General features: G+C 36.8%; 2 protein-coding genes across 3 annotated transcripts in view; one reads left to right on the forward strand and one right to left on the reverse strand.

Annotated features, from left to right (window-relative positions):
- The window catches only part of SPAG17 (sperm associated antigen 17), a 361,237-nt gene extending 358,991 nt beyond the window's left edge, over nucleotides 1-2,246 (forward strand). Inside the window, exon 48 of the mRNA XM_004380343.2 lies at nucleotides 2,107-2,246. Coding sequence (XP_004380400.1) covers nucleotides 2,107-2,246 — 140 coding nt within the window. The remainder of the gene's footprint in view (nucleotides 1-2,106) is intronic.
- Nucleotides 2,247-4,341: 2,095 nt separating this feature from the next.
- The window catches only part of WDR3 (WD repeat domain 3), a 33,093-nt gene continuing 23,782 nt past the window's right edge, over nucleotides 4,342-13,652 (reverse strand). For both annotated transcript variants that reach the window (XM_004380344.2, XM_023734861.1), the window contains exons 20-27: nucleotides 13,481-13,531; nucleotides 12,878-12,943; nucleotides 12,283-12,375; nucleotides 11,741-11,788; nucleotides 10,988-11,031; nucleotides 9,022-9,150; nucleotides 7,443-7,536; nucleotides 4,342-7,181 (exon numbers count right to left, since the gene is read on the reverse strand). In XM_004380344.2, coding sequence (XP_004380401.1) covers nucleotides 7,026-7,181; nucleotides 7,443-7,536; nucleotides 9,022-9,150; nucleotides 10,988-11,031; nucleotides 11,741-11,788; nucleotides 12,283-12,375; nucleotides 12,878-12,943; nucleotides 13,481-13,531 — 681 coding nt within the window. In that variant the 3' untranslated portion in view covers nucleotides 4,342-7,025. The remainder of the gene's footprint in view (nucleotides 7,182-7,442; nucleotides 7,537-9,021; nucleotides 9,151-10,987; nucleotides 11,032-11,740; nucleotides 11,789-12,282; nucleotides 12,376-12,877; nucleotides 12,944-13,480; nucleotides 13,532-13,652) is intronic.

Raw genomic sequence — 13,652 nt, forward strand, 5'->3', positions numbered from 1 at the left:
AGGAGGGGGAGGTGGCGAGAGGCAAGTGAGAAATCAAAAGAAGCAGAAAAAAAAAGCAACACTAGCAGCCAACAAATGGCACCCAGAGAGCCGCCCGCTTGGGTGTGTGGAATCCAAGAGGCCGGCGCTTCCCAGTCAAGAGACCGTGGCCGCGGGAAGCAGAGGAGGCCGAGCTGGGGCGAAGACGGGTCGGGGGGGGGGGAAGCGCACACCACTAATTACCGGTTGTTTTGTCTCCTGCTGGACATTCTGTGAGGCTGCTTTCTCGTACCCCCGTTTGCTGGTCTCCGATAGGAGTCCATGATGGTGGATCCACGCTATGTTAGCTGGTAGGGGACCTCTGCATGAATCTCTCCTCGCTGTCCGTTCTCTGTCAGTTTTCTCACTCCATTTGGTGCTTGGCTGAGTTCTTTATCTCTTCATTTGATGTTTTAGGGTTTCAGGATTGTTGTATTCTCTGTTCAGCTTAGTTTTTCAGATCTTTGCTGTGGAGGGACGGCGTGGTGCTTCTGCCTAGAGCGCCTTTTTGCCAGAACTAAGAGAAAAATAATTTTAAGCATCATCTACATAGAGGTAATGGTTGAAGATATGGGAAAAGAGCAGAAATTTGGGATTTGTTTAAGGAGCAGGAGGAAAAGAAGCCAATGGAGACAGAATAAGGAGTTAGAAAACCATTTAGTATCTCCTAAGCCCTAGAGAGAATTTCAAGTGAAGAATGGACACAGTTAACGGATATCATAGAGATGTCAAAGAGAACTTGGATTCAAATAAAACTGTTAGGTTTGGTTGAGGCAAAACTAGATTCCAAAGGATAAAGAATGACCGAGTGTTGAGGAAGTAGAAAGTATCAAGTTTGGATAGTCTTTCAAAAAAAATTATTAAAAGAAAGAGCAAGAGAATAGGATACCTCAAATAGGCCATAAAGTAAAAGGAGGGTTTTCAGTTTAGTGTGGATTTAAGTATATTTGTAGGCTGAAGAGAATGGATCAGAAGAGACATTTAAAATATAAATGACAGGAAGTAATTGAAACAGGAATTTCTAGAAGAGGGAATGTTAAGAACAGTTGAAGAGTTAATCTAGGCAAGAGAGAGGATGAAGATAAGCACAAATCCAGACATTCTAAGGTGGAGAAAGTTAGGAGAACTTGTGTCAGATTACCTTGATTTCAATAGAAATGGAGTTAAATTCATTCATTTGTTCATTTATTCTTTCAAAGTTAATGAGTACCTCTAATGTACTCTAGGCACTGTTCTAGGCACTGAGGATACAACAGTGAACAAAATAAGACAAAAATCCCTGCCTTATTAGCTTACATTCCAGTGGAGGGTGTGGGGACAGACAATAAACAAATAAGTAAAATATGAACTGATGATGATAAGTGCAATGGAGAAAAGTAGTTTTCAAAAAGAGGGTATAAGGAGTGTTAGAGACAATTGCAATTTAAAATAGGATGATCAGGAAAGAACTTACTGGGAATGTGATTTTTTTCCCCCTTATAGTAACAAGAGCAGGGTTCTTCCAATGTGACAGAAGGAAATTAGCCAAAGCACAATTTTGCCTGTGGGAATTAAGTCAAGCCCTCTTATACTCTTTCACACAGGTTATCAGAGACTGATATAGAGTAGCTGAATCCCTGCTGCTGATCACAGCAATCCTTTTGCTTTATGCTAATTTTTTATTTCCTTGCTTATAGATTAGAGTTTATCTGTTAAGCACAGATAGATGGGAACAAGTTTTATCAGATCTTTTATATACTTCCATAGCCTATTTCCCAAGACCTACTCTCTTTCTCCCTCAAAAAACCATAAAATCAGGATGTTGATGTGGTTTGGGACCCAGTTGTGCTGATGGCTTCTATAGAAGGACCAGTCACAGATGGCAGAGAAACATACACTGAGGAGGTAGGAGTGGAAAGAAATTCTACAAGATCAACGTCCATCCTCTCACCCCTAGCCAGAAACTGTAGAATTTGCATTGGACAGAAGAGTAACTAAAATTGAGCTAATGATGCTAGACAATAGATTTTATGATTCTAAAATGTTATTTGGGTTAGTATGTACAGATCATTTAGTCATGAAAATCATTTTCCTTAACAAGTACTTTACCAGTTTTAACAAGCAGCAATTATGATAAAAGACCAAAAGATTTTCCTCAGGGAAAAGAAAATCCCATGGTCCAGAGAACTTCTACAATTTCTTCTTCTACACTTGGGGTCTTCATGTCTCGTGAAGTTTCTCCACATTAGGCCCAGTAAGTAATAAACGGGAATTTGAATGTCAACCATTCAGATGTGAGGCCTTAGACCTCAGATTTGTTCTCATCTTCTTAGAGCCAGAAAACAGTGAGACACTTGGCCTGGTTGAATGAAAATATTTGCTTTCATTAACTACAATAGCTACCTCTTTATATACATTATAATATATAATCCTCACACTACCTATGAAATAGATATTTTTCCATTTTATAAATAATAAAACGGGCTCAGAGAATCTTAGTGGCAGAAGTAAAAATCTAACCTCTATCAGTGATTCTAAAGTTCCTTCTTTTAAGCACTATCTTCATCGTGCAGATAAAAGCTGATTTACTCTCCAAAAAGCAGAAGCACAAACACTAGAATGCCCATTTAGGCTGGACAGTTTACAATTAAGCCAAAGGTTCTCAAATGTTTTACATTGAGAACTCCTTTTACATTCTTAAAAATTATTGAGAACTCCAAAGAGCTTTTGTGTATGTGAGGTTATATCTATCAATATTTACCATTATAGAATTAAAACTGAGAAAACTTTAAATTTTATTTAGATAATAAATCCATTATATATTACCATGTTTTAAATAAAAAAAAAAAACAACTTCCAGAACAAAAATTTAATGTGAAGAGTGACATCGTTTTACATTTCCTCTTTAATGTCTAGCTTAATAGTACATAACTGGATTCTCACATCTGCTTTGTATTCGACCTTTATACGACACATTACGCAGCCTCTGCAAAAACCTACTGTACATTCATAAGAAAAACGCAAATAATGTCTTAGTATTGTTTTGAAAATACTTTTGACTTTGCAGACCCCTAAAAAGGTCTTGGGGGTTCCCAGACTATACTTTGGGAACTGCTGAACTAAGACAGGCTCATCTCTATTCTCATTCATGGCTTTCAGAAATTATCCAAAATCGAGAAGCGGGGAGCTTTGCATCTCTGGCTGGCCAATTCTGAAAATAATGGAACAGCTTTCAAATAAAGATTCCTAATTTCTGTTGGCACCAATATATCAAAAGCAATTTCATGAATCTACTTAAGAAACGTCTTCAGTAATGTTGCCTTTTTTGTGCATATTATAGTTGAGATTAAAAGGTTATTGTACTTCTTTCATTCTTAAAACATTTATTGTAAAAATTTTTTGTGGTATCACCCAGAGCTAATGACAGATATTAGTCTATTTCCATCCAATTTCCTATATTTATGTGTGTATTAGAATCATCCTTTGTTTTTTTTTGTCTTTCACACTAATAACGGTAACATATTTCATCTTCACTTTCACTAGCAGTAAGCACTTAACAATAACTCTATGAGGGTAACAAAAACAAACAAAAAAAAACCCCATTGCCATGGAGTCGATTCCAACTCACAGTGACCCTATAGGACAGAGAACTGCCCCACAGGCTTTCCAAGGAGCACCTGGTGGATTCAAAATACCAACCTTTTGGTTAGCAGCCAAGCTCTTAACCACTGTACCACCAAGGCTCCTCTATAAGGGTAGGCATTATTATACCCATTTTGTAGATGAGGAAACAGGTTAGGTAATTTGCGCTCTATCAGCTGTATTAGATATCTGTTGCTGTGTTAACTAATTACCCCAAAACTTGGTGGCAAAAAGCAACAGTTATGATTTGAGTTTCTGTGGGTAAAGAATCCAGGCACAGGTCAGCTGGGTCTTCTGGCTCATCTGGGGGTGGATCTGCTTCCAAGTTCACTCAAGTGGTTTTGGCAGAATTCAGTTCCTTGCGGGCTGTTAGACTGAGGGCCTCAGTGGCTTGCTGGCTGTTGCCTGGAGGCCACTCTCAGTTCTTTGTCTCATAGGCCTCTCTTCAAGGCACCTCACAGCATGGCAACTTGCTTCATCAGAGTCAACAAGCAACCAAGCAAGGCCAGAGTATAAAGGGACAGAGGTCTCAGACTTTTATAACTAAATCCTGGAAGTGATATCCCTTCATTTTTCCTGTAGGCAGGTAGTCCCTGACTTATAACATATTAGAGTTACAACAAACAGCACTTACAACTATGTCTGGTTTTTTTTTTTTGTACATCTTGTTAGTAGTATGTACTACATACAATGTTAAAATATATCTGTAAGTTTATATGTAATGTTTCCCACGCCCAAAGACAAATAAACATTGGATTTATAGACACTGATAAAAAGGCAGTAATAAAACCAAAAAAAATTGAGGTATTTGTCTTACATCAGAACTGACTTACAATGGAGTCGTCGGAATGGAACCCCATTGTAAGTTAGGGACTACCTGTATTCTACTCGTTAGAAGCCAGTCACTAGGTCCAGCCCACACTCAAGGGGAAGTGATTACACACAAGGCAACTAGCACTAAACATGTATCAGACTGCTTGGGATCCTAAAAAGACCTCAGAAACAATGTGAAAGGCCTTGGAGTACAAGTCTTCAATACTCACGATCTTAAATTAAGAGGAAAGGGAGTGGCTTATGGATGGTCTACATAGCCCAGATAGCTTCCTCCTACGGCCCTGTCCATGCCCTCCCTCTCCTTCCTAGGTGAGATCTGGCCTGGAAAGGCTGCATTGGGCATGCTTATCAGTTACAGCTGACAGGTGAGTGGAGGCCTAGATACAGTCCTAGGCACAGGGATTGACTCCACTGCTTTCTTGGGCTGTCCTTATTCTCTCCTAGAGATTTACTAGATTTCTTATGGGACAATATGACACATTTCACTGAGAAACCATTGAATACTAAATACTCCAAACACCTAACTTCCAGCTAGAGAATTTCAAAATTATTAGGTGTATCTTCTTTAAATGTACATTACGTATTTAATTAAAAAAGCTTAGTTGTAATACTCTTAATAAACCATTTATGAGGCTTCTCTTTTTCCATTACAGGCTTCTATAGATAACTTACTGCAACATTTGAAGAGTTATAGGTAACTTGCTGCATTCATTAAATGGTTTCTATCCTTTGGATTGTGCACAGCCAATGGCTGGCTAAGCCAATAAATGCTGACTTAAATAGAAGCCTGTTTGTTTTAAAACGCTTTTCTGCTCTCCTGTTAACCTCAAACCTTTAGGAGTAAAGAGTTTCATGTATTTTGACCAAAAGATGTAGGTAGCTCAGTTACTAACTGTACACATCACTTCATATGACACAAGTTCCCCTTCTCTTTGATTACTGTAACACTTTCTTTAAATTTCCTAGTACTGTCAGTCTAATGAGCCTTAAATAGTGGAAAAGCAATCTTTAAACGTAAGAGCAATTATTGATGCCATACACATTTAGAGTGGCCTCCTAGAACTTGTTTTGGTCTGGAAACCAGTAAAAATGTTTATGGGAAACACTGCAATTTTTTTAGGTTCTAATGGAAAGCTACAAGACGCACAAACAGGATATGGACTCAGCCTCTGCTTTCATCAATAATTGAGACATATTTTGAGAATTAAGTAACTCCTCTCCCTAGTGGCAGGAACAGCCACCTAAATAAAGGTTGATTGCTCAGACTGGAAAACACTTAGAATGTATTTTATTATCTATTCTCTTACTTTTCACAGTTAAGCCTTCAGGAAATCTATGCCAAAATTCTCTCTTCACTTTTATTCTACCTGACAATTGGAGCCCTGGTGGCACAGTGGTTAAGAGCTTGACTGCTAACCAAAAGGCCAGCAGTTTGAATCTACCAGCTGCTCCTTGGAAACCCTGTGGGGCAGTTCTGCTCTGTCCTATTAGAGTTGCTATGAGTTGGAATCGACCCTATGGCACCAGGTTTGGTTTTTTGTTTTTGTGTTTTTGTATATTCCTTATCTCACTTCAGTGACTGTGTTATGCTTGGGAACATTAACAGATGCATGATTTGGGACACAGATAGCCAAACCACAAAAACTCTGAGCCTGGGATGAAAATGGTAGCACCTACAACAGTTACTTAGATGAAACAGACAAATTCATAGAAAAACACAAACCACCAAAACTGACTCAGGAAGATAAAGAAAACCTGAATAGACCTACAACAAGTAAGAAGATTGAATTAGTAATTTAAAAACTTCCCACAAAGAAATGCCTAGGACCAAAGGTATCTGTGTCAATCTCTTTTCCCAGACCATTCCCACCTCACCAAATCCCTAGGAGATATATAATTATATATATGCATATAGTATATTCATTATGCAAGTCCAGAAAGACATCTCAGTTTGACTATTCTTTAATTAGAAACAACTATTTCTTTTCACAGAAGTATAAACAGTAATTATAATCTTTTTTTTTTATACAGATATAAAACAATCTGCAAGAGATTATGTTTAGGAAGGCTCTTCTAGATACTTCTTACAGTCCCTTTCAGCTCTGAAAGTCCATAACTGTATTTATGGGCAAAGGGCAATCAATTATGCACTTGAGTGTTTCAATAGGAGGTAAAACCTAATACAACAAGGTAACACGTCATCCAACAAATCATCTGCTATAAAAGAAGAAGTTTTGAAATGCTAATTTCAACTCTAGTGAAATAAATACCTAATTTTAAAAAGTCTTTGCTTCCTGCTAGAAACATAAAGGGAACAACTTCTACAGGAGTTTGAGAACACAGAAAGACTTTTACACTAATCATGCCTTTGAGCCCAAGAAATGGAGCCCATAGTCCTGTGTTGGAATTCCCTCAGGCAAAGCTGGGAATCACATCCTAAAATCTTCTGCAACATGAGCCTCTTTTATTTGGTATTTTTAAGCCAACTCTACTGCTGCTAGGTTTGGAAGTCCTTTTAAGAAAAGAGCAGAAAAAGGCACCACATTTCACTTCTAAGTCAATGTTAAAATTAGCTTCTCCCGCTTTTTCCTCTTTCTCTTCTTCTCTTCCAAGTTGCTTGCGGCATCAGCAAAAAACATAACTTCACTTTTTGCCTCGCATTCCCTCTTGAGATAATCAAGGCCGGCCATATTGAAGCCAATAACATCCTGGAGAGGAATACAAAAAACGTTAAACTTTCTTCCACCTCAGTTCAATACAGTAGCACGTCTAGGTCAGGGGAACTAACACTGCTGGTGTTATTATTCACCTTCCCTCTCTAAGATGTTTTCCTGGGTTCTTCTATTCCTACAAGCTCCAACAAAAACCTCTTCTCAAATGCACCTGTATGTCTACGAAATATTGCCAAAGACAAGGCACAGCATTCTACGCTACTAAGTCACATATATTTTTCTCTCAAAGATACTTACCCGGACTTGGCTGACTTTTGAAATAGTTGTTTCCTTTAATTTTTCTATCACTGGCACAAGCATTTGGTTGCTAGTGATCTGCCCAAAGTGAATTCTATAGAAAAATAAACAAGAGCCATGTTGTAAAGAGGGATCTGATTCTTCTAGAAATAGTAAGTGTATCCTTACAAACAACATCAAAACAAACAAAATGGGGGGGGGGCGCAATAAATGTTTCTAATAAAAAAAAAGCTAAAGAGGTCTGTTTCTCTACCATTCACTTCTATCTGCTGACAATGTTAAAAATAAACTTTGTAATATGCTCAACTCATTTGCAAAGCTCTTTTCCTAGCTATCTACCAGCTAGACAAAGATTTTGACAATGCTATTTTATGGAAAGCTCAGTGAGAGAATGAGCCTTCTGAGAAATGCTAAATCAACAAAGATATATTAATATTTCTAATGAAGCCACAGCAAAAAGGAGAGTGATGATACTCTAACCTAGAATACCAAGGTGCACTTCCCAAATTCATGCTCCTTTAATCTCCATGTTCACTCTCAATTGTGACCTGCCATATCTATTTGTCAGATAGTACCCATCTACAACTCTCTGATATGCTAGAAGTATTCTTGGTGTTTTAGAATCAGTGATCCCTATTCAACAGTACATACACCATGGCATTAAGAACTTACATTGTTGAAAATAAATTTGTCCTTACAACTTGCACAAAATATGAAAACTGCAACAGAATAATATAAACCTATCACTGTTCTTCTTTTGCTACTAACCTGGTAGAATATAAGGAATAGAGGATTAAGAATCACCAAAACAGGCCAACTCAGTCAATTCACTGAATATTAAATCACTAAATATACCTGTTTTTTTAAACTATGTAGTTCGGCTAACCAGTTTTTGTCTTCTTAACAACATTTTAAGTGATGTTCAATTTGTCCCTATCCCTGTTTCCTGTTACAACAGCTTGAGACAGAAGGGCAAAAGAATGGGAGATGAGATGAATACATTCTTAGGTCTTTGCAAATATATCCTTCTCAATTACACACTAACAAGAATCTTTCATACTTAAGAATATAATCTCATGATACATTCTCTTCACGTTCCTTAGTTTTCCTCTATATATGCCCCTACTTTTCCCTTTGCACCTGTAGAGACCTGGAGAAATAAATCAGCACTTCTTAAAATGCTGTTGTGAGAATGAAACAAAAACCATTTAGCTTAAACTAAATAGTTTAGAATAAACAACAACTTAATTTGACCATTCAGGAAACTGGCTTTCAGCAAACTGAATAGAACCAGAGCTACTATGTTAGACTGTGACCTTGAGGCCCATGATTAAGCATTCCTATATTACCTCATATTAATCAAAGAGGTGGGTCATCACTATTTTCATTTTAAGGGCAAGACTGATTCCCAAAAATAAGAAATAACTTATATCAGGCAGCACCGAAATTCTGCAAAACAGTCTCTGAAACTGAATCATAAGATTTCTCAATCTCAAAGCTTCGGCAGTAGCTTCAATTAACTTACTACCAGAATCAGTTATGCTAAGTACACATGGTGTTCTTTGGAAAAGGATGTTACCTGAGGAGAAAGAAGAGACACCTACACAGAAGTTCAACATCAAAGCCCTGCTGGATGAATTCATTGAAAAGCTTAAGAACATCTGGGACGTAAGAGAAAGGTAGCACAAGCAGAGATTCTTCCAGCTCACTGAGGAAAGAAATAAACATTAAAAACGCCACATTTCTTAGCATGGTCAACTTTTAAATCTTTCCCTTTACTATTTTTTCTACTGTTTTTATATTTGAAAAGATCTTGCCTATTCATAAACATTCATCTATATTATAGATTTTTTTTAGTATTTACTTTTTATATCTATTTTATATCATTTTGGTACATGGCATGGTGGGATAATCTAACTTTTTTCCCCTCCAAATAACAAACTTCTCCAAAGTCTTTTGTTGAACATTCCATCTTGTCTCTATATACTTGTTTTACCATATATCAAGTCTTTATATATAACACAGTCTGTTTCAGAGCTGTTGAGTCTATTTTGATGACCTATAAATTCTGGTACCAATCCTCCACTACTGTAATTACTGCTGATCCTGTAGCTTTTTAATCTAGGAGAATAATTCCCTCCTGTTATTCTGGTTCTGGACTATTTTACTTCCTAGAACTAACTCTAGTATTTCACTAATTCCAATTAGAAACTCCAACTGGAATACAAACCTATAAATTAGTTTAAGAAAAATTAAATATTTACAACAGTCTTCCCATTTAGTAATGTATAAAGTCTCCATTAATCTAAAGTTTCTTTTATATTTCTCCAGTAAAGTTTCGTCATTTTTCTCACACAGGTCCTGTTTATTTCTTGTTAGGGATGCATTTAGATACTATGGTTTGTTGTGAAAAATGATAACCTTCAGTAGGTAGAACTCATAAAAACATCAAAAGGTAAATAAATAACCAAACTCATTGCTGTCAAGTCGATTCCGACTCACAACAACCCTGCAGGACAGAGTAGAACTGCCCCATAGGGTTTCTAAAGCTGTAATCTTTATGGAAGCAGACTGCCACATCCTTCTCCCATGGAGTGGCTGAGGGGTTCAAACCGCTGACCTTTCGGTTAGCAGCCCAGAGCTTTAGCCACTGCGCCACCAGGTCCCTTAAATCACAAACAAGAAAAAATTATTTCTAAAAATATATGACAAAGCATACAAAGAATTCTTAAAAAACCAGTAAATTCTTAAAAACTACTAAAAAGCACAAAAACATTAACTAAAAATTCACAAAAAGCAATAGAAATGGCCAATAAATAAGATAAAAATTTTAACTTCACTAATAATCAAAAGAAATGAAAATAATACAATACTACATTTTGCCTTTCAAACTGGCGAAGAATTTTTAAAATCCTGGCAGAAACTAGTAGAAGCACTTTGGGAAGCAATTCAGCAATCTATACCCATCAGTTATCAGAACACTACACAAAGACAGACGTGTAAAGGTTTTCACTTGAAGCATTTTTGATGATAGCACTAAAGAATGCAACACATCCAACAGTATTATTCATGCAACAGAATATTTGGAATTAATTCAATGATGTGTTTTTGAAGACTATTAATAAAATGAGTAACTGTGCAAGAAATATTATGTGAAAAAGAGGATTAGAAAACTATATAGTATGATTCCAATTGTGTAAGTACATAGAAAATATGCCAAAAGAAATATATAACAAAAAATGTTAACAGGTGGTACTTCTGATCAAATTATAACTTCATTACCTACGATGTAAAGGAGTACCACCCTTCATTTGTCCCTTTACACTTTGGGAGTCTCCATGTTCTAGCACTTCAAAAACAATATTATAATGAAATTATTTTCCATCAAGATTTTGACACAGTTAAATCTATAAAGAAAACTGTCAATTATAAATAACCTTTCTTTTCTTCCCTCCCCTTCGGTATTCTTTCCAAAATATACTCAAATAAGCATTCGATAAACGTCTTTAGCTGACAAATTATGTTAGTTGTGCACTAGGACTCACCTTGACTTGATTCCTTTAAAAATCTCTAATACATAAGCTGAAGGCTACAAAGGAAGGAAGACACCATTAGTGATACTCTTGGTTGGTTTCTATTGAAGCTCTCTAATTTCTATCTCCTAAAAAAACAGGGACCCCTCTCTCTCACTTGAGAAACAGTGTTCTAAAATGGCAAGATGAGACTGGGCTTTGGAGTTACCCAGATCTGGGTTCACACTCCAGCTCTGTCACCTACCAACTATATTACCTTGTATCTATAAGTCAGTCCACTTTCCATATGTATAGGATGAAGACACACTGATTTACATGATTATCATGAACATGAACAAAACATGGGAATCAAATACCAAGCAACTAAAAATTGCTAGGTTAATATACACTTTCTCATTACTTTCTCTCTCTCTCTCTCTCCCCTCATTTATCTGATTTATGTCAACTTCTCCTCCAAAAACTTCAATTTCAAAGTTCATTTAGATGAATAAAATCTTCAAAGTGCTTTGGACACTGAGCAAAAATAAACACCAGAAAACAGAGAATGCCAGTACAGTACCACCAAAAAGGCTGACTTGGAAGTTATCCTAAAGTGGTCCTTTTGAAATACAAAACACCCTAGAAGATAACACCATTCAAGAGAGATTTTGAAAGCCAAAATATTTCCCAACATATCCATCCCTCAAATCACAATGCCTCACTTCCTCTTGTCCCTGAAAATAACCTGTGAATAACCAAGGGGAAACCGTTAGACATTCTACTCACTGAGATATTGCCATAAGCCATCAAGATGGGGTTGATGGGACGAGGAACCTACGAAGAATCATTAAACCAAATCACTAAAAAACAAGACTTTGATAGTGCTTATTACAGGCAGAGTGATAACAGTATTTTGCAATTTTGAAAAATAAGAGACCCTAAAAACCAAGAGTATAAAAGAATTATCAGGCTCTTTAATTATTATAGTACTCATGAATGAGTTTGGGCAAAATACTGGGCAATACTAGGCACCTGAAATGGTTACCCTGCCCCCACAAACCCAACAATTAAACCAACATGATTTTCTACTCAGTACAATAATCACTTCAATCTATAATTTCCTATCCTTTCCTTTTCATTAAGACCAAGCTTCCTTCTTCCCACAGTTCTTCTATTCCTTTCTTCTAATATTTGAATTACAAGAGATTCTATTACATTTGTCTTATTTCTGGATGTGAGTTAATAAATCCTTAAATGGTGGTCTCCTTCTCAGGAACTGTCTCTATTTATAACTCTTGCCCAAAGCATAATTTAATGGGACTATTTACCTCTTTCCCTGCAGCTTTACAAATGGCTTTGTGTTCTTTCATTTTTGCAGTTTCTTCTCGGTATAGCTCTATAGCCTCCATGATCCTCTCAGCCTACTCAGATGATGACAAAGGACAGCAATCATCATAACACACTCCATCACCCTAGGACACTGCAACTAGAAGACTTGATTGGAAATCTTCTAAAAGCAGTAGGTTGACTCAGTTTAATAAAGATGTGCCAAGAGTGTCAAACAGCATTTAAAGGAGTCTTTGGTTTTTCTTTTTTTACTTTACAGGGTAGAGACTAAGTGTGATCGACCCAGGTGAAACCATATCTGGGCACAGCTCACAGGAACACCTGCAAGATGCTACTTTCAGGAGGGGCTCAGCTTTCCTTTCTAGAAACCATGCATCAATCAAACAGATTCAGGACTATTCTTGTCCCTGGCTACAAGGGAGAAACACAGAGGTTATGATCTCCACCTTTAAATTTCATCAACTTTTTGCCACAGAAGGGGTATTTGGTTGATAAAGAGTAGGCCTTTTACTAAAAATTTGGGATCCCATCGGGATTCTATTAAGAAATGAGATACCACACTATATATCAACTTACTGCTTTGACTGTTTCAATAGTTTTCTTTCCAGTAAAGTAGTTCTCGCCTTGAGTCTCCCCTGGAACCTGCCAGAAACGAAGAGATCACTGAATAATATTGTTGACGAGTTAAAAAGCCAATGAATTAATCTACCGCTATAAAAGAACAGCATTATTATTTTACAATAATAACAGTATTATCAGCTACCACTAGCTGAGTGCTACCATAAGTTGTAGACACTATGTTAAGTATTTATTATATGCATTATCATAAGCATATCCTGCTGCCACAAATGCTGAAAGAGAATGCCCAATTCCTCAAATTTCTTTCTTCTTCTTCTGCTCTACAGCAAATGAACCAACACCATAAAGCCTGAACCTTCTTTCAAAAAGAAAAAAAGCCAGAATGACAAGTATCCAATACAAAAAAAAAAAAAAATCACTTGTCCCATAAAATCAGGAGAGTTAAATAAAAAGCACTACAGAGACTCTTTCCCATATCAGCTGATTATGGCTTTAGCATCTAGCCCCGAGTCTAATTCCATTAGAAATTCTTGAAACTGTAGTAAATTTCAATATGATAACTAACAAGGAACAATCTCAGGCCCCTAAAGATCTACTTACTGCTGGTTGGTCTTCTTTGGCCACACTCTCCTCATATTCTGCTTCCCTTTGCTGTCAAGAGAGATGTAAGTTAGTATCAGAGAAAAACTTGCTCGCTAGGTAAAATGAAAATGAAGCAGTGAGAAGCTGCTTCCTTCAAAATATAATCCACTAATGACATCTTTGTCTCTGC

Source organism: Trichechus manatus, unplaced genomic scaffold (genome assembly GCF_000243295.1).
Source record: "Trichechus manatus latirostris isolate Lorelei unplaced genomic scaffold, TriManLat1.0 scaffold00073, whole genome shotgun sequence".
NCBI lineage: Eukaryota > Metazoa > Chordata > Mammalia > Sirenia > Trichechidae > Trichechus > Trichechus manatus.